The 24,280-nt window shown below is 41.6% G+C and overlaps 1 protein-coding gene across 7 annotated transcripts in view; it reads left to right on the top strand.

Annotated features, from left to right (window-relative positions):
* The window catches only part of SASH1 (SAM and SH3 domain containing 1), an 825,655-nt gene that overhangs the window by 785,073 nt on the left and 16,302 nt on the right, over positions 1 to 24,280 (top strand). For 6 of the 7 annotated variants that reach the window (XM_019550104.1, XM_019550107.1, XM_019550106.1 and 3 more), the window contains 7 exons: positions 4,227 to 4,298; positions 6,353 to 6,496; positions 10,523 to 10,658; positions 12,974 to 13,143; positions 15,097 to 15,306; positions 19,404 to 19,554; positions 22,069 to 22,182. In XM_019550104.1, the coding sequence (XP_019405649.1) occupies positions 4,227 to 4,298; positions 6,353 to 6,496; positions 10,523 to 10,658; positions 12,974 to 13,143; positions 15,097 to 15,306; positions 19,404 to 19,554; positions 22,069 to 22,182 (997 nt within the window). The remainder of the gene's footprint in view (positions 1 to 4,226; positions 4,299 to 6,352; positions 6,497 to 10,522; positions 10,659 to 12,973; positions 13,144 to 15,096; positions 15,307 to 19,403; positions 19,555 to 22,068; positions 22,183 to 24,280) is intronic. The other variant, XM_019550105.1, reaches the window with a different exon arrangement.

The following is a 24,280-nucleotide window of genomic DNA, read 5'->3' as shown; positions in this document are numbered from 1 at the left end:
CAGAGTGAACCCTTCTCACTCAGTGTAGACAGTCTTAAATTCCCTAAAAACTTTCTATCAGCACCATCCATAGTCTCAGCCTTAGCCAGCTCGTTGTCCTGACAATCTAGTTGTATGTTCTTGTTCTGAAGGAAAGGAGTGGTGGCTGGTAACGTCTAGGCTCGTACGTTAAAGCAACATATTCCCTCCAGTTCTAGATTTTATAGAAGATTTTGGTAGAGTTCTCATGAAGTTAAATTTTTAAGGCATGAGTTATTTTGGTATAAGAACTACATAGTCATGTCCTTGGTGTCTGACAAATTGTTAGTCATTAGTAGGAGTTGATCTGGATTGATATTCCATACTTACATCTGGTTGATGCCCACTTTAGTGATGCAGTACTTTATTTCTGCCAGGTACAAGTAACAGTTTCTCCTGGCAATCCCACTAGTTCTTTTGTGTAAACTAACAGATACTTTTTCAATGTTATTCTCTGAAATACTGTTTTCAAATTCTTTTCTGTAATGACATTTTGATTGGTGATATTCACCTGTGAATTGAATCTTTGAGGGGTGTCAGGAGACAAGCAAGATAGATCCACTGGTTCCTCTTACCTTCTAAACAAGAACCAAAGCCATTCATTAGAAACACCCTTTGATGCAAAGTATATTCTGGTAAATACAGACACTGCCTCTGTTGGATCAGCTGTTTAGTATTTTAGCAACTTGAGAGTAGTCTCCCTATGGTAATCTCTCTGGAAGCTCTATGGGAACTATCCGACTTGAACTTGTTCACACAGATACAGTTAGAGAAGGAAAAAAGAGCTCTTTTGAGTTTAAAGGGAGAGGTCACCAATTAACTACTTTGCTGAGTTCTTTAAAAGAGGAAAATTGTGGAAGGAGGGAGTGACTGCTTACCTTAGCTTTAAAGAAACTATTTTTTAAGAATGCTAAGAAACTTTTCTTTCTCTTCACACATTTTCTCTCCTTCTTAATAACAACATAACACTTGCTGCAACCTCAGAGAAATTGCCATGCTTTTGTATTCAGTGGAAATGGTCACTCTGTGTTGTCTTGCAGTTTGTTTTCATCATTTACATTTGTTTCAGTGATCTGGTCACACATGGAAATTTTAAATCATGTCAGTTTTTCTTTCCTCCCAAAATGCTGGTATATTTTTTGAGTGCATGGCCATTCCATTGAATATTCCTCTCTTCATCCACAGACTTTTTCATTTGGTCCACTTTATCAGAGGTTATCAAAGAAACCAGAAAGTGCAAGTTGACTATTCCAGATTTACAATGATATGTGTCTTTTTTTCATATTGGAACAATCAGAATGTTTAACGTGATGCAACTGCTCAAATACTGTGCAACCAAAGGACTGTTTTTTTCTCAGGGAAGATTCCTACATCAGATTTTCTGGCTTGTTTAAAAACCATTGGCTCAGAGCATGTCTTGTCATTCTTGTCCTTTGTTCATGTGCTGGTGTTGGGTTACCATTGCAGTGTAGGACTAGTTTGAATGGCCTTATTATGGAAGGTTCCCATACACATGGTGAAATGTGCTGTTCTTAAACAGATCTTACTGGTGCTAGTAGGACTGGGACATTGCTTTTTATACATAGTGCTTGAAAGCCATTCTCATGACTTAGGTTCTGAGCTGATTTTTGTTACCAGTGGGACAATCTTCTGTTTCTAAGCTTTTTTTCTGGTGAAGTCCCCTTTGCTTTTTGCAGCTGAGTGCCTCAGGAGCAAAAAATGTTGTCTTAGTTTGTTTGGGCTTCTGCTCTGAGTCTCCCTGATGTGTCTTCTATTCTCCTTATTTCCTTTGCACCCTAGATCAGGAGTTCCCAAACTGTGGAATGTGTACTCCTGGGGTTACACAAAACATGTCTAGGGGGTACTTTTACAGGAGAAATTACATAATAGCAGATTTAATTTTCATTATCATACTACTTGGCATTTACGGGGTTAACAGCTGTTTCCCAGTCTGTGGTATGGGTACCACCAGTGGTATGTAGACAGCCTGTCAGTGGTATGCATTAACAGATTTATTATAATTACTTTATATGACAAAAGTTTGCTGGTGATATTTAAGGTTGTATCATTTAAAACTGGTGGTACACAATCTGTCAGAGTTTGGAAACTGCTGGATTAAAATATAAAACATATGCTTGTAGGGATATGCAGGCAGCTGGTAAATTTGCAGTGAGGTATGCAGTAAGAAAAAGTTTGGGAACCTCTTCCTTAAATTTTTGTTGTTGTTCCTTTTCTGCTAGTTCACCAGAAGGCAGTGTATGGCTTGAAGGAAAAAGCATTTGCTAGTGGTCCTGTGGGGCTGGGTCTTGACACTGAATGCCATGGGAGCAGAGGAGCAAAGGCTTGGTCCTTTGGGTTTATGTCTCAGTCTGCCACCCTTTTTTTAAGGGGTTCTCCATATTTGTTGTTCTGCTATGTCACTCTTCCACTGAAGAAGTCTAGGATTCCCAATATCCTTCAGATGGAAAAACTCTGGACTAAACAGTGATTTAAGATGCTTTCAGCAACTAGTTTTTTAAGTTATACATTACTCACTGCCATCAAGATGCAGCTAGCAATATCTGCAAAGAAACTCTTCCACATTGTGGTATCTTTCTGTAGTGGGTGAGGGTCCTGAAAATAAACAAAACTCTCATTTATTGCGTATTTAGGTTTTTCAGTAGCACTGTTTCCAGGGATCTAGGAAAAGTATTCATTGCCTTTGGGTTCTAAAAGAGCCACGGGATAGGCTACTGCCACCATCTTCCTTTCATGTAGAAGTCTGAACAGTGAAGAAAAAGATGTAAACAATCACTGAATACGCACAAGATAGAGCAAAAATTAAGGAGCAAAGCATGATTTTAGGGGGAAAAAAAGCTATTATTACTGTATGTGCTGATTAGAAATGAAGCTGAGGTTTTTTTCTAATTAGACCCATTAACTTAATTGCTTACTGGGTCAGGTAGTATGTGGTTCTTGTTTCTGGGCGGTACAGTCTCTGTGCCTCTCACTGGGTCATGTTGGTGATTGTAAGTGCTACTTTATTATAAGGGCTTTTAACTAGTCCCGAGTGTACACTGGGCAACTCTGTACCAGCTGGTGTGGACCTGATCTAATGCCTACTGAATTCACAAAAGTGTACATCAGCCCTTGAAAATACACAGTCCACTGGCTCCTATCATTGTTCTTCTATAAATTTATAGATTTATATCCAACTATAAATAAATCATCTTAAACCTGTCTGCACATCCCCTATCAAAGCTCATGCTTGTTTTCATGGATTGTCTCATAAGGCTTCTGTCAACAAAGAGCATCTAAAAGCACAAACTTCTAGCTTCTAGCTGATACAGGCCCCACCCACCAGACCTGAGCACCCACCTGACCTTTGATTCTTGCTGTGGAAATGTGACTTGACTTAGTTTGCATGGTCAGTCCATTGCTTTGTCTTGTGGGGAGAGTAGTGGTGTCATAATGCTGCCATTTGTAGACTGGATGATTATGATAAATGCACCAGCGATTTTGGCCAAGACTGGGGAGGAGGGAGTGAGTCATCCCTTTGAGTTGATTGTGCCATTGTAAATATAACCTACTTTCTCTCCCAGAAGTAACAAAGCTGCCTTGTACCACTGAGGAGGTGGTGAGAGATGTCTAAACTGAAGTCAGTGCTTTCCAAGAATAATGCCAGTGGGGTGCATAATCCTTCTTTGACTGCTAGGCAGGGTTTGTTGGTAGAGCCTACCAAGGGCTTGAGTCTGCAGTAGGTTAGTTTCTCCATTGATTCTGGTAGAAGTTAATGGGTTTGAGCTACCTCCAGAAGGTACTCACAACTTGTGTCAGGAGGATTGGATTCACCTCAGATTCCCAGTATCTTTCTGGGCTGGTTTTGAGGGGCTGTTGGAATGTAAGGGTGAAGTTGCTAGCAAATTGGAGCACTAGCTGTAAAAAAGGAGCAGTTTTCTGACGCCCAAAATTTTGTTTAATAGAGTCTAGACTAGGCAACTCAGAGGAAGCAGGCCGAGGCCCAAAAGGCCTGTGCAAAGATAACTGATTCTTTACTCATGATCCACAGTAGTAATGCGTGTACTTTTGGTTTCTCATCCTTCCTTTTAAGTTTCCATTTTTGCACATGTTTGTGTTTTCAGTAGTGTTTTTCCAAGTGGGAGAAGATGCATGAGTGAGTTAATTGTTTATCCTGAGACTGTTTCTATACCAACCTGTCCTTTCCACAGAGAACCTGCAGCTTTGGAGGATTTGACTTGACAAATCGATCCCTGCATATTGGAAACAATACTGACCATATGGTGAGTATGAGGCAGGAAGGGCCAGGCCTGAAATAATAGAAAGCTCCTCTTGTAGAAGAGATAAAGCACAGTGGGTATTTATGCTGCTTTTAAAAGTAGTTTAGCTCCACAATAGCAGTTTGACGAGCCAAGAAGCCCACAGTGCACAGTATTTTTGTAGTTGCGTTAACCAGAAGCTTTCTCAGTCCCATGAATAATATATCCACCCATATCCATGTATGTATGCATTTGTTTAGCTACTGCATCAGGGCTTCAAGCATAGGAGTAAGGGACAGATCTGTACTCTGCTCCTAGCCCTCCCGTTCACTCGTAGTGTCACTTCCAGCTAGTCACATGATAGGTGTGCTTCATCTCTACAACAGATACAGTCGCTTACATCTCATAATGGTGCAGAAAACTTACATTTGTTAGCACTTGTGATGAGCTTTGATTTTAATTTAGATAAAAACTGCTAGTGTTATTTAATATTTGTATTATCAAAGTGTCTAGGAGCTTCAGTCATGGATCAGGGTCCAGCCATAAGGAACAGTAAAACCACTACAAGAATTAGTCCAGTCAGGCTTCTTGCTTTGATCCCAAACTTCTTCTTATGACGTTTGTAGCCAAGAAGTAACAGTTGTATAAAAACAATGATTCAGTGTCCTGTATGAAATTACTGATGTAATTTCTCTTCAGAAAGACCTTAGTCATCCTTGATCTTTGTCTGTTAAAAATTTTAATGAGGTCTAAATCATAAAACAACTTGTTACAGCCATGTTTGTGAAATAAAAAGGATTAGATTCTTTAGGATTAGCCAAATATGTCTGCAATTATTTCTTCTTTACCCTTGATTTATAAACACACGATGTGTATCTTTCAGCTGGTTTTGTATGTTTCATACAGATGGTACTCTGCTCTGGGAAACTGTGAAATCTGGATGTTATGCTTCCTCTCCCACCAACAGTGAGAGAGACATAATACACCATAATAATGCATGCAGATCAAGTGGATTTGCTGAAAAATCTTAATGGCATTAGTTTAATGTTTTTTTCAGGACACAGAAGGCAAAGAAAAAAGATTTTTAAACTGGCCAAAAGAAGAAATAAATTCAGCAGTGAGGTTATCTTTATAAATTACCCTATAAGGGAAAAAGGTAGTGCTGTTAACTGTCCATTAGATTTCACAACATTTTAAAGAGAATTTTCACAAAAGGAAATAAAGGTCAAAGGAGTGTAGGCCTTATAGACTCAGTTTTGAAGAAAAAGGTAGCTTTTTCTAGACCAGCTTTGTTTGGTATTTTATCTGTGTGGTGTTTTTAGTTCTAAGATAAATTCAATTATGCTCCAAAGGGTCAGTGAATCTAATTAGACATTACATTTTATCATTATGGAATTAAATGAATTTTAGTCCTGCTTCAAGTGCAAGTCTCAGGGCAGCCCTAGCAATGGAGTTGCTACTGATGCAAAAATACAGTTCTGAGAGCCATGTAAAGAAATAATCTGCTTTATAAACAAATTGTCTATGCAAGATTTATTTTGTCTATTGTTTCAGTGCAGCCACCTCATATGTAGGGTGGATGCAGCTGCTGCTTTAACAACTTACTTTAAAACTGCATAGCAGTTTAGAGAGGGAAGTTAAATGCACCACATCCAGCTGAAAATAAAATTCAGGCAGCCAGAACAGAATTAGCCAGATAATTAGTTGGCCCAGACTATGATTACTGTGCCTGCTGTTGAAAAAAGGGCTTTGGAGACAGGATTACAGTGGTATGTTTTATCAGAAGGATCTGACATCCAGCAATAGCTTTCCCCAACTGATTGAATGCTCAGTAGAAATTCAAAGGGAAGAATGTATCCAAATACTGCCTACTACCCCAGCATATCTTTCTCTGTTTATTATCAGGGTTAGGGTGGAGGACGTTTACGTGGTAAAGCTTACAGCAATGAACTGACCACTATACTGTCTTTCAGGGTCTCCCCTGGATACCTTTCCATGAAGGCTGGAGTGAGAAGTAGAAGACAGGAAAGAGTTTGCACTTTTAAATTATAGACATAACTTCATATTGTATTTTGCAGGGCAAAGAAGGAGATTTTGTTTACAAAGAAGTGATCAAATCGCCCTCTGCCTCCCGCATATCCCTTGGCAAAAAAGTAAAGTCTGTAAAGGAAACCATGAAGAAAAGGATGTCAAAAAAATATAGCAGTTCTCTCTCAGAGCAGGTAGGCAAGATTTGTAGCAAATTATACTAACGGTGATAAAAATTATAAGGAATATTGATCCTCATGCTTCAAGGCATCCTCTGAAAGCCTGGTGTGGTCAGGAAGAAATTTCTTCCCAGGGTATAGCATGGTATAGCAATTCCTATGTTCTTAAAGAATACCCGAATGTAAAATGTCTTATATAGAAATCTAACCATAAAGGTGTGATCTAAGTACCTTGTAAGTAACTATTCAGTAAAGGTATATGATTAATTGTTTTACTCATTCTATGTGTATTTGTACCTCTCTCTATTTATCATTATTATGATATCTTTGGATTTCTACAGAAAAAAGAGCACAGGCTCCTGGCACTAAATTAAAATTAAACTGCAGTTTACTTCCTAACCTGAACACCTGATAAAACTGAATTCTTCCCCTCCCTTTCTCCCCCTCTTTTGTCTTTTGTATTTCAGCTTCTCTCTCCTTCTTATAATCTGCTTTCTACATGTTCTTTTATAGCTTCCGATGAAGTGAGATTCAGCTCACAAAAGCTTGTAGATATATATCTACTTTGGTTAGTCTGTAAGGTGCGAATATACCCTGCCTTCCTCCTTACAAAAATCAACATACACAGCATGTGCCCCCTCTACAGATCTAACTTCTGTCCCCCCGCTCCTCCCAGCATAGCCTAAGCAAATTGATGCACTCTGTAGCCATGAATAGCTATTTCCATAGAAAAGCTTCCCAGTCTCTTTTGGACTGTGACCTCATTTTTGGGTTCATGATCAAACTCTTGGCTGGCAAGCAACTGTTCTACTTCCAGTTCAAGCCCGTCTTTGGTAATTGAATGTCTGTGGGACCTGTAATCCAATTGGAAGTGCTACAGCCCCCAAATAGGTTGCAACCCTGAGGTTGAGAACCACTGTTGTAGAAGATCCTACTATCGTTCTTCACCACAGTTTTCTATAGTTCATTAGTACATGTAGTTGTACAGCTGTGCTTTTTGAATTTACTCTGGCCAAAATAAATCTGATGTTTTTTCAAGAAAGTCCTTTTTGGCAGACTTTGCATTCTTTGGTTTGGTGGATTGTCAAAATATCCAGAACAGCTAGAAAAAAAATCACTGTTTCCACATAAAATGTGTAATAGTTTACAAAGCTGCTGGGAAACCAAAATCTAACAAATATCTCCCTCTAGTGTTCATTTAATAATCAGCAGTCCATGAAACATCTTTGGCAGGACTAGAGAAATGTAGTTATTTGTTTTTATTTATGCAGTGTATATGCTGTCCATCCTAACAAAGCCATAGGGTGACTGAGGGTGAGAGAACAAGACAACTTAAAAGGACATCTGGGATATCAAAGTAAAAAAGACCCACTAAACATCTCAGCCTAGCTTTGTTTGCTAAATACCTGCCCAAATAGGAAGTTTTGGCAGCATTTCCAAAAGATGTCCAAGCTTACAGTTTGGCAGGCTTCAAAAGGAGGGAGTTCAACGGGTTGCGCTTGCAAGAAATTTCTCTAACTGACCTTAGGGATCATCCTGTAGCTCAAGGAAGAAGGTGGTCCCTTAGGTATGTAAGGCCCAGACCATTTAGAGCCACGTAGGTCAAAATCAACACCTTGAATTGCACCTGGAAAACTACTGGGAGCCAATGCAAACACTGGAGAAATGGAGTTACATGCTTCTGGTAACGCAGCCCGTCAGAAGGCAGGCAACTGCATTATGCATCAGCGGTAGCCTCCATATCATTTTCAAAGGTAGCCTTCTGTAGAGCACAATGCAGTAGCCTAGCCTTGACGGTACAAAGGAAAACACTTGGAGAGAAGGAACAAATATGCCTTTATAACAGTTTTGTAGCATCCTTTTTTGAAAACTTGGTACAAAACAGGAGCAGAGCTGAGTTTTTTAATTGTTGTCCTCCTTTTCTCCTTATGTCCTTTGGGCAAGGAAACAACATGTTGCTTTCTGTCCTGTTTGAGTCACTCAGTCTGGTGCTTCCCAAAGTTACTTCATTTTTTCTGAAGTTCCTGAGAACAGTCCACATACACTTGGCGCAACACTTACCAAGAAAGAGAGAGAAAAAAAATCAGTGTGAGGTTCAGAGTGGAGCTGAAGAAACAGTACCTCTAAGCAGAGTCACTTATTTGGCAATCCCTGTGAATGGATCTTCTCTGTATCTTGACCCAGCCTTACTAGTACCTCATTTGTATTTTGGGTTGCAACTTCTTATATGGCAGTGACTGATATCTTATGCATTAGTATGACAGTTGGCAACTTGGTAATGTATAGGGGAACTGTGTGGAAGACCTCTAGAGATAAAAGCTTAAGCTGAAGAAACAAGACTAGTAACTCATACTTTTTGTGTACCTGTATAGAGTGCAGACCGGTAGCTCATATCACATAGTGTTACTTTAGCACAAAATGGCCCAACCTTTTGGGACTACCACAGTATAAATGTTAAAAGATAGTAGTAATAAAAATATTACATTTATTGAATTCAAAATGATGTTCTTCCCAATCATACACAATATAAGGGCATGGAGGGAGTCCCCTTCCAACAGATACATGATGCCAATGTTATTCATGAATTAGATTTTTTTTTTTTCATTTTAGAAATGAGCATTTCAGTTAAAAAAATAATATTGAGCTGCAGTAATAAAACATTTCCTGCTGCATTATGGAAGTTGAAATGTATGATTTGAGGCCGAGAAACCCTTAGAATGACACTTTGGCTATGCTAAAGATAAAGAAAAATGAGGAAAAAATGTGTGTATATTAGATTAGCAGTGCGTGACTTGTGCTCCAGAGTTCCCCTTGACCTGTGGAGTCACATGCTGGAAAGATATTTTCTGATGATTCTGCAGCATAAAAATAATAGGCTTCATTTAGATGGTTTTGTGACCGCATATCTGTGGAAAATGCTAACTAGACTTGTAAATCAGTAAGGGGTTGGTTGTTTTTATGTTTTAATTTCTTAGTGCAGACAGTTCTGAATACTGAACTATCTATCTTTGTGGCATCATTTCTCAAACTAAGTGCCTCTGTACCACTAGCCTGTGTTTCAAAACAAGCAAATCCTGCTCTGACAGCAAATAGCTACCAGATTGCTTTAGCCATTCTTCAGAAAGGCTGTCACAACTCCAGCCTGGATAAAGAGACTTTCAGATTCACTATATTGCTTGAGTGAATGAAAACTTAAATTTTCTCTCCTGCTTTATACATGGTAAAATGTTTTTGCTTTCTCTGTACTTTCTTTATGCCTAGGTTTCATTTTCTAGTTATTTGTTTTTCTCTTTAGGTATAAGAACAAAAAAGAAAGTTAGTTCCTTGTTGCAGGAAATTTAATTTTCAATCCTGTCCATTATACATGGTACTACTAATCTGTATGAATCATATGTAAATTCCTGATTCAGTTAACAGTTTGGTAAACGTGGTCACTGTGAAAATTAAGTATCTTTATTTTGCAGTTTCTGAGTTGGGAGCTTTGTGTAAAGATTAAATATTCCCTTCTGGTTTTTCAAATGTGTTTCCGGTGAATAAGACAAGATACTTCTAGTTCTTTTTTTAAAAAGTATGTAAAATGGTTGCCTAAGCCTTAGTATGTCTATGAGAGCAAACAAACAAATAAATGAAGGAAGGTTTTATACCAGGCCACTAGACTGGAAGTCAGGAAGTTCAGTGCCCAGCTATATCCCAGACATCCTGGACAGTTATTTAATCTCTCTTGTGTCCTCAATACCCATCTGTAAATTGGGAGTAATAATGTTTCTTGTGTGCTATGTTTATTTTGTCTTCTCTACTTATGACTTTAAGTTCAGTGAGACAGGACTGTCTCCTGCTTTGTGTCTGTATAGCCCCTTACGTGATGGGATACCAATGATGTCATCTGAGACTATCATAATGTAGCCCATAAATAACAAATATAAAATTTTCTCCCTTCCTGATACTATGCAGTAGAATATGTACCAATTCAAATAAGTACCTCTCAGATGTATGCAACATCTTTGAGAATCTGCCATCTGAAATGGTTCAAATCTCTTTCAGGACTCCATCCCTGATGTATTGCCAGGTTCTCCACTGTCACCACAGCCAGACACTGATTCTCTGGATAAGCCCAAGCTGAAAGCCGGCGGTTCAGTGGAAAGCTTAAGGAGCTCCTTAAGTGGTCAGAGCTCAATGAGTAAGTTCAATTGTAATTGCATCATTTTGTTTTGTTGCTGCAGGGCATAGAGGTTTCCAGAGTAAATAAAATAGAGCATAGCCAAACAAGAAGAGTCACAAGCAGAAGTATTGCTGGGCAAATCATTAAGCACTTATAAGCAGCAGCTTTTCTCTCAGAACGGCTGCAAAGCTCTTTGAAGCAGGGACCGTCTTTTTTTGTTCTGCATTTTAAATAGAGTTTAGAAAAATGGGGATCCTGCTTCCATGAATTGGGCTCCCAGGCTCTACTATAACAAAAGTAAATAATATCAATGACAACTACAATGTTTCACCAGTACCATCAGCTTTTCCAGAACCAGGGTATGACTGCTTGGTTCATTTGGGATCAAAGCATGTCAGAGAATGATCAAATCTTTTCATTGGGTTCTCCCCCAGAACATTCTTCATTGTCTGAGGGACAAAAGATAGATAACCTCCTCCTGTGAGACCTTGGTCTCCTTCAAGAAAGGATTGCATCAAATGTCTCTAACTTAAAAACAGGGTGTAAGTAGGCCCTGTATATAGTGCTGGCCTTCCAAGTAGAGTGAATTTCACCTACCAGAAGCTAGTAACTAGTAAAGGCCAAGAGAATGCTGGAGATGATGTGGTAATAATCCCTGTGTGGGAGTTTTTGGCAGTCTCACTAGAAGCTGTTGCATTTTCCTAACAGTAAAAGGCCTGTGCATCCCGAAGCACTTAATGGGAGGCACAAATGTTTAAGTCTAGTTGAAACATTTCCATGCATATTATTTTTAATGGAAATAGGTTTTTGGAGTAAACAAATTACAACCTGAAAATTGGTTTTTCGTTAAAAAACAATCTCACCACATTCCCTCATATGACACAAAACTGGGAGGGCTTGCAAACACTTTGGAGCATAGGATTAGAATTCAAAAGGATCTTGATGGTTTGCAGAACTGGGCCCTAAACCAGTGGTCTCCAAAGTGGGGTGCGCAAGATGATCCACTGGGGTGTGGGAAGAAAAATATTAGAACTTCTATTTATATTTATTTTTTATCTAAAAAAATAAGAAAGAAATTAAGCTTTACTAATATTTAATATATGGATTGACACCGGTGCCCTCACTCAGTCCGTATGTCAAATAAATAAATACACATATATTGGGGGCGCGTGCTCAAAAATTTTTTACTGATAGGGTTGCGCGATCGAAAATGTTTGGAGACCACTGCCCTAGACAACAGAATGGAATCCAACAAAGTCCAATTAAAGTTTTACACCTAGGAAGAAAAACAAAGTGACCAATTCAGAGTGGAAAATAACTGGGTTGACTGTACCCATGCCGAGGAGGATCTAGGAGTTGTGGTGGACTCCACATAATTCAGCAATGTGATATGATTACAGTAGAAAAAGGAGATGTAATGTGGGGCTGCATTCATTGGAATATTGAATGTAATATTCTGCTCAGTGCAGGTTAGGCCTCAGGTGGAGTATTGTGTGAAGTTCTCAGCATCAAATTTTGAGAAGGATGGGTGGAAATTGGAGAGAATTTAGAGGCAGAAGTAAAGGTGATAAAGGTGTTGGAATGTAAGTTATACAGTGAAAGGTTGAGAGAGTTAGACACACTGAAGTGGGAGAAAGGAAGATAAAGGGCATGCATGATAGTAGTTTTCAAATATTAGGAAGATTGCTATAAAGAAGAGGGGGGAACAACTGTTCTGCCTTGCTACAGAGGGCACAAAGCAAAGGCTTTAAACTGCAGAAAAGCAGATTTAGTCTCAGATTCTCTGAAAAGCAGTAAAAATAGTAAGGCAGTAGAATAAATTCCCCAGGTAATTGTGGTATCTCCTTCACTGGTGGTTTTCAAGGAGAGGCTGATTAAGCATGTTCCAGGGTTTGTATATGAATAACACATCCTGCATTCATGCAGAGGGTTGGACTAGACAACCTCTTAAGGTCTCTTCCAGCCCTGTTATTCTATGAGTCACAGTTCAGTTTCCCAGTCAGATGCATCTCCAGTGGTATATGATAATCACCATTATGCAGCCACTTCCCCTCGCTGTCACAGGACACAGAGTCCATCTTGAGAAATGCAGTTCAGCCAAGGATCCCTAGTCTAGAAAGGATGAATTGGGTACCTGGGTCAATGAGGTACCTAAATTTCATGTCTCTGGTGCCTTTCTGGTGTGTTTTCATTTTGTCAAAATTTTTTGCAGAAAAGGGACACGGTCTCTGGCTGGCTCTAACTGGTGCTTTTCCCAGCTCTGGCTGTCAGTTAAGCTTTTCCCTCAAGTATAGTACTTTTTTATAAACTGCTCTTCCACCCCATGTACACAGGTGGTCAGACTGTGAGTACAACAGATTCTTCGGCCAGCAACAGAGAGAGCGTCAAGTCTGAAGATGGGGATGATGAAGAGCTTCCATACAGGGGACCTTTTTGTGGACGTGCCAGAGTTCACACAGATTTCACACCCAGCCCATATGATACTGACTCTCTGAAACTCAAGGTACCAGTTTCCTTCTTGAGTCAAACATCAGTCCATACCTAGAGTCAATATCAGAAGCATACCATGCTTACTGAGCTTAGTAAGTACTCATAGTGACCCTCCTGCCTCTCTTGTTCTGGAATCTCAACATGCACTTAGGTATTGCTTAGGTGATAACAAATACCATAAACTATAGGTATGTAATGCATAATATTTCCTAAGAAAGATTATTAATACCAGAGAAAGAAATAGGAAGAGGAGCGAGTTGGAATCTGAGGTGGTGTTGAGTTTTAATTACTAGCTAGAACTGACAATAATGCACTGTACATTCATTTCCATTGTGCAAAGATTTGGGAAAAAAATCATCAAAAATGACACTAGGGTGTGCCAGTGTTCCTGAGGGTCTTGCCCTTTTACTCAGGATTGGCTCAATCACCACATTTGGGGTCAGGAAAGAATTTTACCCCATGGTCAGATTGGTAGAGGCTGGAGTGGGTAGATGGGCTTCTGCAGCAGAGTCCATGGCCCTCTTTGGCTCTCTTGAGTGTATGTTAACAATCCTTTCAGCAGTGGGACATTAGCAATCATGGCCTGCTGCTTTGCTTGTGGCCTGTTAGGGTGTTTTTGGTGTCTCTGGGCAACATGCCTTGTAGCTGTGCAGCTGGGTTGTTTGTATAGTTTTAGGAATGGGTCAGACATGGACTAGTGTGGGACGGTATGGACAGGGATGATCCTGTCTTGAGCAGGGGTTGGACTAGATGACCTCCAGAGGTCTCTTCCTGCCCTGCTTTACTATGATTTTATGAATTTTCAAAGATAATTCCATGCAAAAGGCAAGAAGCATAACCCATCTGATTCAGGAAGGGGCATGGGGGTACTATTCAGAGTTGTTGGGAGGTGGGAAAGGGTGAATCTGTTCAAAGCATCTTTTAGAAAGTAATTTCAGTTATTGTAACCCCTAACATCATATTATATTACCCAGCTAGATCATGACTTTTCATGAATAAGTCCCTTTAGTTTATTTGGATTTACAGGTTTCTTTTATTTAACCTAATCTATCTATCAGTGTTCTCATGTGGCCCACATCACCATGGCATCTTAAAAATTCTAAGAGTTGCTAATCCCTGTTAAAGACAACTAGAGTCAGCTGTTTGGGGGGCCCAAATATACTCTAGGCCAAAGGTTCTCAAACTGTGGTCCACAGACCTCCACTGGTCCATGAGCTCCATTCAGGTGGTCCACAGAAAAGTTGCAGAACAATCAAGAATATCTGTACTTGTAAGACAACTGATATTGAAATATGAGTTGTGTGCTTTGATTTGTAGAACAAAAATAAGTTTAGGTGGTCCACCAAGAGCCTCAGCAATTTTCAAGTGGTCCGCGAAAAAAAAACACTGCTCTAGTCCATCAACGGCAAGTGTATGGTGAGGGCAGGTGCAAAAATAGTATAACATTCACCTTTGCATGTTCCCAGTCCTGAAGTCCCTGTATCAAAGTCAACCCACCTGAAGAGCCAGAGCTCTACTCCACATGCACTTAGTTAGAGCAACTTAAATCTATTTTAATTTACATTGGCCATTAATAGTCTCATAAAGCTGGAATAACAGCTGGAGATCAGCACAGCCTAAGGAATGTCAGCAAGTTCTCTACAGACCAGCAATGATCCATAGACAATGGAGAACTACTGGTGAAAACCTGCAAACATCTGTACTTTTGGGATCTATTCCAGACATAGAGCCAGGGTTAGAACCTGGTCTTAGGTCAATTCGGGCAAATAGTTTGGACTCTTTGCCTCTTTTCCCACCTGTAAATACACATCTCAAAAGGAGATGGTGAGATGATGTTTGCAAATCCTTCTGACATGTTTTGATGATACATTCTTCATAAGTGAAAAACAGTCAGAATGAAGACTTTGCCACAAAATTGAGAGGAAAATATGTCTAACTGTCCCATCCTTGTTTGTTGGGCCTACAGAAAGGTGATATCATTGATATAATCAGCAAACCTCCCATGGGCACTTGGATGGGCCTGTTGAACAACAAAGTTGGCACTTTCAAATTTATATATGTGGATGTATTAAATGAGGAGGAAGAGAAGCCAAAACGGCCCACAAGAAGACGACGAAAAGGGAGACCACCTCAGCCCAAATCTGTTGAGGATCTCCTTGATCGGATCAACTTAAAGGTTAGTTCCCATTCTCTCTATCTTTCATCTTGTGGGTAGTGAGTACACACTCTTGGGTCAAGAAAGTCTTCCAACACTTCAAAGGGCAATCCAAATCTTGAGTGCAGATGTAGACGGGAAGGTGGGGCAATTGCTCCAGGCCACCATTTGCTCAGGCTACGTAAGACTATATCCTACAACATGCATCCTATAGGTGGTCCCATCAGTGCAGGGTCTGCCTCAATATTATGCCCTAGATCTATAGAAATCAGTCAATCCAAACGAATCCATCACCAAACCAAATCCTGAACCAAAGGAATTTTCCCCATTCATTTAATGGGAGGAGAATCAGGCCTCAGTTTTCACTACTGCTATTCTTTTGCATAATAATAATAACAGACCAGCCTAATAGACTACTGTGGGGTGCAGTTATGTACACTTAAGGATCTTAATTAATTCCACAGTGTGGCAATGAGATAATGCACTAATAAATTCCATAGTATATATATTAGGTTACTGTTTCTTTAATAAGAGAGCTCCTAGTCCATGTTCCAGGATGCTCAAACTCAAATAAGCTGGAGATGAACTGCTTTGCTGGTAGTTTATCCTTCCTGCTTGGTTATTAAAGAGATGACATGTTGTGCATCTATGTGACATTGTACATCTACGTAGCAAGCTCTTTTAGGAAAGTGGATTCTAAATCTAAGAACATACTAAAGGTTTAGAAAGGTGTTATTGGTTGTTATGATGTTTATATGCTCTGTAACAGGGGTGCCAAGCACAGCCCACAGTCCATATTTGGCCTGCAGAGCTGCTCTACCCAGCTCATCAGACCAGCAAAAGTCAGGGAGGCATGGCCCAGGAGTGGGAGATGTCCTACCACAGAATCCAGGGCCCTTGAGTGCTGATGGACACAGTGGTTAGTGGCAGGAGGTGACTGATACAGCCCCGTTTCCTTTCTGGCCACTTCATCTATCTGCACTGACATGGGCATGCTTCTTCTTCCACTGATCCTGCTTCCAACGAATTCTGGAGGAGCTTCCACTGCCACTGGGATGTGCTCTGGGTTAGAGCCAGAGCTGTGTACCCCATGCCAGAGCTGGAGCTGTGCCGTGGCACAAGGCAGATGACGGCAGTCGCAGCTCTGGCTCCAGCATGGGGGCATGTGGCCAAAGCCAGAATTTCCACCACGATATGCCCAGTGCCAGAGCTACCACTGCCAGTGCCTGCCCCAGGCTGGATCCAGCCCAGGCCATGAGTTTAGTTTGACACTCCTGCTCTATAATATGAATAACGTTGGCTTGCCTGTGTTCAGCTATTAATCTATTTACCAGTAAGTATTTAACCAGAATGTTAACAATTTCCTTTAGCTGTTTTTAAAATAATTCAGAGCTCGTTGTTCCTTCATATTTGTAATGGACCCTAACATGGATGATGGCAGCTTCAAAATGTTATCCTTTTATTGGATTGTTTTGTTTAAATTGGTTCTTTAAAAAAATGAAAGAGGGAGGTAGTTAGCCATTTTAGTCTGAAGTCAGGCAGAAGGCAGGATAGATAACTGAATCAAAGACACACAAGCTTTTGTGAGAAAGAGCTCACTTGTCTTACTTCTCACAAACATCTTATGAAGCATGCTTGCAAAAGCTTATGTGTCTCTGATTTAGTTAGTCTGTAAGCAGCCCTCTCTTCTGTTCTTTTAAAAGTCTCAGTTTAAAGCAGCACAAAAGTACGTATGTCCATCTGTTTCAAGGCACGTGCAACCATTTTATTTCAGTGAATGAATTAAGCTACCAGACTGCCAACAGAAAGTTATTACAGAATTGTGACAGTGCCTTGCCATTGTGAAGAATGCATCAGGTGTTTAGTTGCATCATACAACAAATACCGTGTTTTCTCACATACCGCACACCTTTTTTCTGAAAATTATCTCCTGGAAAAGGGGATGTGTGCCTTGAGTGAAGAAGCACACAGAGCTCGCCTTAGGGAAAATGATGCCCTGGGCAAACTTGTATTTTGGTGCCCCCAACCCTCTCCCTGGCATTCCACCCCCCTCTTGGCTCCCTTCCCCCTTGCCCTCTGCCAGCTGCCTAAGAGGGCTTGAGGCTGGCCCTTTCCCAGTGCACAGCCAGACCCAGAGCTTAGAGGCTGCGATCCCCATGCTCTGTGGAAAGGTGCAGGTGGGAGGGAGATCTTCAGCTCAGGAGATCACGAGCCAGGCCCGTGCACTGGGGTGTGCTGGGCTGCACAGAGTGGGCTGTGTACTGGCAGTGCCCCACGAGTTGCCTGGCTCCTCCCTGCCTAGAGTAGCGCAGCTGGGGGGCAGGCAACGTTAATTCCCTGCCAGCCTTGATTCTAAGGGCATCTTGGGACACAGTGGGAGCCTGACACAGCTCTCTACCTGCTCAGCCTAGGCTAGACCCACCTGGGGACTTTACTGCACCCAGGGTATGGGGGCTAGCTCCTTGTCTGGCCTGAGCGTCTTCAACCCTGACAGATGGCTCTTGAGGACACAGGCTGCTTTATGTGGGCTCCCAGAGGTCAAGAACAAGACACATGCTGCTTTTGTGGGCTGCAGCATCTGGTGTGGCTGGGAGGAGTCTGATGGCGGAAGCAGGTTACCAAGAGGGCCAAGGCGGTGGCTGGGGGAGCTTCATGCTCAGAGTGGGCAGGGAGCAGGGCCAAGGGGCTGCACTTAAATCAGCACATGCCTACAGCAAGCCTCAAGGCTCAGGCAGGCTTAGAGTGAGCCAAGTGAGGACCTGAATACCAGACAGGGTTGTCCGGTCTTCAGAGTGCTCCTGGTCTGTGCCAGACACCCTCCTGGGACAGGTACAGATTGCCTTGACTGGCTTGGGCCATGCTCTGGTGTCCTGCACTGCTTCCTTGTCCCCTTTTGGGCAGAGTTGCATGGCTCTGGGGTGGACCAAATGCCTGGGCCACAGTGCAGGTGGAGCTGCAGATCCCTGGAGGCAAAAGCTTTTCCAGTTGTTCCTGGCCCGGTACTGTGGGAGGCTGCACTCTTAGGGCCCAGAGCGGGGTGGGAGGGGTGGATCTACCCCCGGCTGGACCTCCAGTGGCTGCAGGCAGTGGGTTGCTGATTGGCTGGGGTGGTGCAGGGATAGAGCACTCCTGTGCATTTTTGTGTGACACCCCCTTGACCATGGTGCCGTGGACAGTTGCCCACTTCATTCACCCCTAAGCCTGGCTCTGGAGATGCAACAAGCAGCTAGGGAACTCCATGTGTTCACTGCAGTACCCTCCTGTCCAGCACATGTAATGTTGCTTTTCCTTTCTCCCTCCATTTCACTTTAGTACAGGGACATCCTCAAGCTGCTGCCAGGGCAGGCCCTGCTGCTGCTGCTGCTGCTGTTGCTGCTGCTGGGGAGTGAATTTTCCAGGACCAGCAGCTAGGCAATTAAAAGAACAGCCAAGGGTTGTTGCTTCCTCCTGCTACAGCTGCTAGTGTTTTCAGTGCTAGCTATGAAATTTGGTGGTGGCTGCATTAGGAGCATGCAAGAAAGCATCTGCTCCATTAATCCTGCAAGTATGTGCAATTCTCGTGGGACAAAGCAGTTACATTTGTTCAGTCCTTGAAAATTTCCCTTTTCTCTTCATTTTGCCTTCCAAAAACAAGGTGTAAGCATTACTTGAGGGTGTATGTTTGAATTTTCTCTTAACTCAGTAAGTTTAAGTCAGATATGAAAATGTGGGCTCTCAAAATTTAAAGTTTCAAGAGAATAAACATGTTGTTCATGTAGACGGTGTGCTTTAATAAAAGTTTAATCTGGACTTCTCCTTCCTCTATATATGGACTATATGGATTATACTACTTCCAACTAAATCACAACTAAATTTTGCTTATCAGTAACCTGTTGATACCCTTGTTTTCTATCTTTTGTTAGTAAAACCCAAAAGAGGCTGGAATCTGTTAAAACAAAAGCAGCAACAGGAGTTTCAAGAATAGCAAAATAAGAATCCTAGTAGGAAACAAAACCCCCCTAGAAGGCAGTACTAAAGAAGAAACTGCCTAGAGAAGCATGGATTGGCTGAACTTTATTTTTTCCTCTTTTGGTGGAGCTTTTGCCTTGCCCTGCAGCTCATCTGTTTCCCTCCCACAGGAGCACATGCCTACTTTTCTGTTCAATGGTTATGAAGACCTGGACACCTTCAAGCTGCTAGAGGAGGAAGACTTGGATGAGCTCAATATCCGAGACCCTGAACATAGAGCCGTCCTCCTCACAGCCGTGGAACTCTTACAGGAATATGACAGTAAGATTTGGGGGTTTTGCCAGTTCTCTGCTGGCCAGACTGCTTCTGGGAGAGAAATCTAGTGTAGAAACTCAGCTGCAGCCATCTTTTCCAGGCATTTCTGTGGTATTCTAGAACTAGGCTTTCAGGGAGTTAACATTTGGATTAAAGTTTGGATTAACAGATTAACATTTGTCTTTTATTGTATCAGACTTTTCACACATGCTCTGCTGTCTTGTGAACTGTATATATAACATTCAAGGACACTCATCAGCCCATGAGTGACATGACATTTTCATTCTTTTAAAAGAAGAGAGAGGTAGTTAGCTTTGTTGGTCTGAAGGCAAGAAGAAGGCAGGTTAGAATTGCACTTTATAGACCAGAAGCATCAAGCACGTGGCCTGTACACCAGATCTGGCCCATGGAACCCAGCCATCCAGCCCCTGGTGCTGCTTCTGGGTCTGAGCAGACCTACATGGGGCACAGTTCAGGCCAGACCAGCTTTATGGGTAGAGGCCAGGATACGAGCTGCACTACAAGTGCCTCATACAGTGCAGGTCTTGGAAAAGCAGAAGCAGATACCACATGTGGTGCAGTCTGGCTGGAGCAGGCATCTTGTGTAGTGTGGTGCTTCCTTCAGCCTGTCTGGGATCAGAGCTACATGCACACACCCCCTTCAGACTGCACCACACATGGCGCAGCACCCATTCTGGGATCTGCACCACATACAGCAAGGGTTCCAGACCAGCTGGAACGGGAGCTAGATCTGGTATGTAAGGGGAGGGCAGGTGAAGGAGGGAGTCTGTGGGTTCAGGCCAGCCCTAAGACCACCGCTGCACCACTTATATACCCTCCAGGTGCAAACTCACCACGAGCCAGATGAGTTTGACACCCTTGTCAGCTTGGTCATCTGACTCCAGCAGTCTTTCCTACCCAAGTGCAGAGGGGCTGGACCCGATGATCTTGTAAGGTCCCTTCCAGCCCCTAACATCTGTGAACCTATAAGCATCTGAGGAATTGCTTTTGCTCACGAAAGCTTATGCATCTCTGATTCAGTTAGTCTATTAGTGACATCTCTGCCCTGTCTTCCATTCTTTTAAAAGTCTCAGTTTGAAGCAGCACAAAAGTCCATATGTCCATGTGTTTCAAGGCACCTGCAACCACTTTGTTTCAATGAATCAAGCTACCAGACTGCAAACTTCAAGTTATTAAAGATTTCCTGTCTCCCCATGGGTCTGGAAATCTGGCACTGTGGGAGCAGTGGCAGAATTAACTGCTTCTCCCCTGATGCCCAATTTCCAGCCCCATGGGAAGCCTCACAAGCCAGATGACTTGCCCTGTGAACTAGATTGTGCTGGTACACAGCCAGATCGAAGCATGCAGAGTCAGATTGTACCCATGAAGCTATCCCACATACCAGCCCTGCACATGGGATCCAGTCCATGGGGCAAGATAGCTTGAGCACTGCTATTAAGGGGTTACCAGAGCAGCAAGATTTATAGTCATAAAAATAACTTGGATTAATTTATCCTGAAAACAAGTGTTGCTAACCCAGAGAGTGGGTCTAATTACGTTTGCTGTACGGTCTGTATTTTCACAAACAGAAAAATATTTCTTCATCTTCCTTTGACCTCTTTTCCCTTACATGTACATTTTCTGGGGAGCCATATCTTTTGCCAGGAAAAATAAAGGAGAATCTTTCAGTTTTTCCTCTGTTTTGGAATACTTTTTGTTACCTAATGAGCAAGCCAAATGTGCTCTTTTCCTTCATTGTTTGCAAGATTCATGATACTTGCTTTGAGCAGTAGTCATTTTTCTAGTGACCTTCAATTATAGTTTGAATTTGGAAATGGGATTGCAGAGAATAGCATCCATTGCTGTGAAAGGGTGATAGCAGTGGGGAGAACACAACTAGAGCTGGAGCTGGGAAGCTGGTCTACACTCTGTTCCATAATTACTTTTTCATGCTCTAAGAATAGGCATTAAAGTAGCAATTTCTAGCCTTTGTTGAAGGAAAGTCATTGCAACGTAAACTAAAACCCTGCCCCATGCAGTCAGGTGTTCTATTTTTTACAGTCCTGAATTTAGTTCCTCTACAGAACACTACATTTGACCCAGCCCTAAGCACTAAATACAGCAAAGCCTGATTCAGTATATTTTGCGCACTGGGGATTTTTTACTACCAATATCCCAGTGCTCTCCCCTGCCATTGGGGAAAATAACTAGTATTTTGGCTGGATCCACTCTTGCTGTAGCTCCCCTCTCAAGCCTTTGTCACTCTACTCTTAAGAAGTCTCTATTGCACTTTCACTATTCAGGTTACTGTTTGCATGCACTAAGATGAAGCTGTTGTATAGTATCTTGTTCCCACTGTGACCATATTCCATATAACTTTATCTCCTGGCAAGCCTAGCATGATGTAGTAAGTGCAGCAGTGTAAGGATAGCTGTTTTGGGAGCAGGAGATTAACATCAAAGAACTGCCCCATATGCCCTGTTTAATGGCACTTTCATTTTATTTTCTCACCTCCTCCAGGTAACAGCGACCAATCAGGATCTCAGGAAAAACTTCTCATAGAAGGCCAGGGCCTAAGTGGATGCTCCCCCCGGGATTCGGGTTGCTACGAAAGCAGTGAGAACCTTGAGAACGGTAATGACAACAAAGACAGCCACTGACACTCGCAGCTGCCTTGTGCACACAATCCTGCACCCTTTTTTGCCTCTGTGCCTTGTCAAAAGATGGACCCACTTCATGCTTGTCTTTCTCACTCCTGCTTTGCATGGTCACTCTGCTTCCATCTCCCCTCTTTCACCTCACCCAGTTTAGCAGACCCATTGCTTCTTGTTATGATTGGTAGATTGTATTCAATATCATCTACCAGTTCATAAAAGCAGCAATCTCCAGATCATTTTCTTTCTACTGGAATCTTAAGACCGCAGGCCCTTTCGACCCCATCTTCCTCAGGCTCCCTATCCCACTGTAGTCTTGCGCAGCCACTGCCTCCTCAGGCTGGTACCAGGCATACTGAGACACAGCTATTGAAAGGGAAGTGTTGGCAGTGGGAAGTTCCCTGTGCTTCTCATTAAGGCTTCTCACTAAGCCTTAACAAAAAAATCTTGTTCTCCATTTTGAGCAGTGGTTTTGTGTGTTTGCTTAAGATGCATTTTGCGTCCTCTTGCTATCAAAGAAGCCTGTTATCACAACGTTTGAGCATTAGCATGAACTCCAGCAAGCGAAAGCAGAAAGCCAAAACTACCTACTATATGTGTGTTGGCTTGGATAAGTGAGAGACATTGTATGATTGGAAAGGCAGGAGGTAGTAATGGCTCCTTTTCTGTGTTTTGAAGGAGTCACATTATTGTATAATGAGGATTGCTTATTTCAGTAAAGGTGTAAAGTTGCCAGCAGAGTTGTAATATTGTAAAATTTAAAATGGCTTTTGTTTTCATTATTTTGGTGCCACATTATTTTGGTGGCATCATTTGAGTTTTTGTTCTGTGGCCCTCTGTGAGGCTTCAACCCCCATAGCCAATGTGGATGAAAAACCAAAAGTAGTGTTCCCTCTTCGAGGTAGCTGTGGGCAACTGAATTTTCTTCCAGCCAGGGGTAAAGATAAAACACCTTCCCCAGAGTCTGTGCATTCATTGTGAATCTACTACTTGAAGATATACCTGTAGGGAGCTATTTGTTCTGAACTAAGTGCATTAAGTTCATGGTGCACTCTCCTCCATAGTCCTTGGAGACAAAGGGATCAAAATGGTCTCCTGAACTGTAGCCCCTTTCAGTACATGTTTGTTATTGCATGAACAAACCAGTCTGATGTTTTGAGTTAGTTAATTTACAGGGAGTATTTAATGACTGTGCTCCAACTGTTCCAGAGATCTGCATATTGTGCTGAAGAAAGAGACAAGTTAATGTTGTTCTATATATGTTTCTAGCTAAGGAGCATAATGAAAGTTAGATACACAGCACAGGTGATAATCTTCTTTCCCTTTTATCTTCAATTAGAGTTAAATTGCTGCTTGTATAGGGTTTTGTAGGTTTTTTTAACAGTATAATAAAATTTTTGTAAAGCAATTGTCACTGCCTGACTGCTTTTGGAATGCTTACTTTTATGTTTAAACTAATATTTCCATTCAGGTTTTCACTAATTCTTTATATTGCTGTTCAGCTTTGGCTTGCTGTGTTTGCACACCATTTCTATATGCTAATGCATTGAAGACTTCCTTTGAAAACCATTATGGGAAGAATATTTGTTTGTTGTTGGACTCATTCAGTTTGTAAAGGAATTATGTCAAGGTTGGTCGGTCTGAAATGAGTCCCACCTTCTTTGCAAAGTCCATGGACCATAACTGTTTGTATCTGTCTTGTTTCCAAGATACAGTCTGTTTGCTCTGTTCCCTTAAAATAAGGATAACCAGCGGGTTTATACAAACACATTTCAAACAACCCTACAATAACAAATGGCTGATCACAAAAAAGGGACCAAATTCTGGAAGCAGGCTTCCTGGGAGCTAGTTTAAACATTTTTTAAATGACAAGTACAACAATGTACTTTTGTGGGATGAGATCACTCATTTGACATCAGTTTCAAGTTTTCAGAGAACTTATTACAACTTGAGTACAAAATCCTGTTTGCTACCTCCTTTATCAGGTATAGAATTAGTTGCCTATCTTAGGTACTTATATGGTCCTCATTACAAAAATACAGAGATACCTAATAGGACTACATATAATGTATTTCAGC

This window comes from Crocodylus porosus, unplaced genomic scaffold (assembly GCF_001723895.1).
Source record: "Crocodylus porosus isolate Cpor-Errol unplaced genomic scaffold, CroPor_comp1, whole genome shotgun sequence".
Classification (NCBI taxonomy): Eukaryota; Metazoa; Chordata; order Crocodylia; family Crocodylidae; genus Crocodylus; species Crocodylus porosus.
This window is presented reverse-complemented; position numbering and strand designations above follow the sequence as displayed.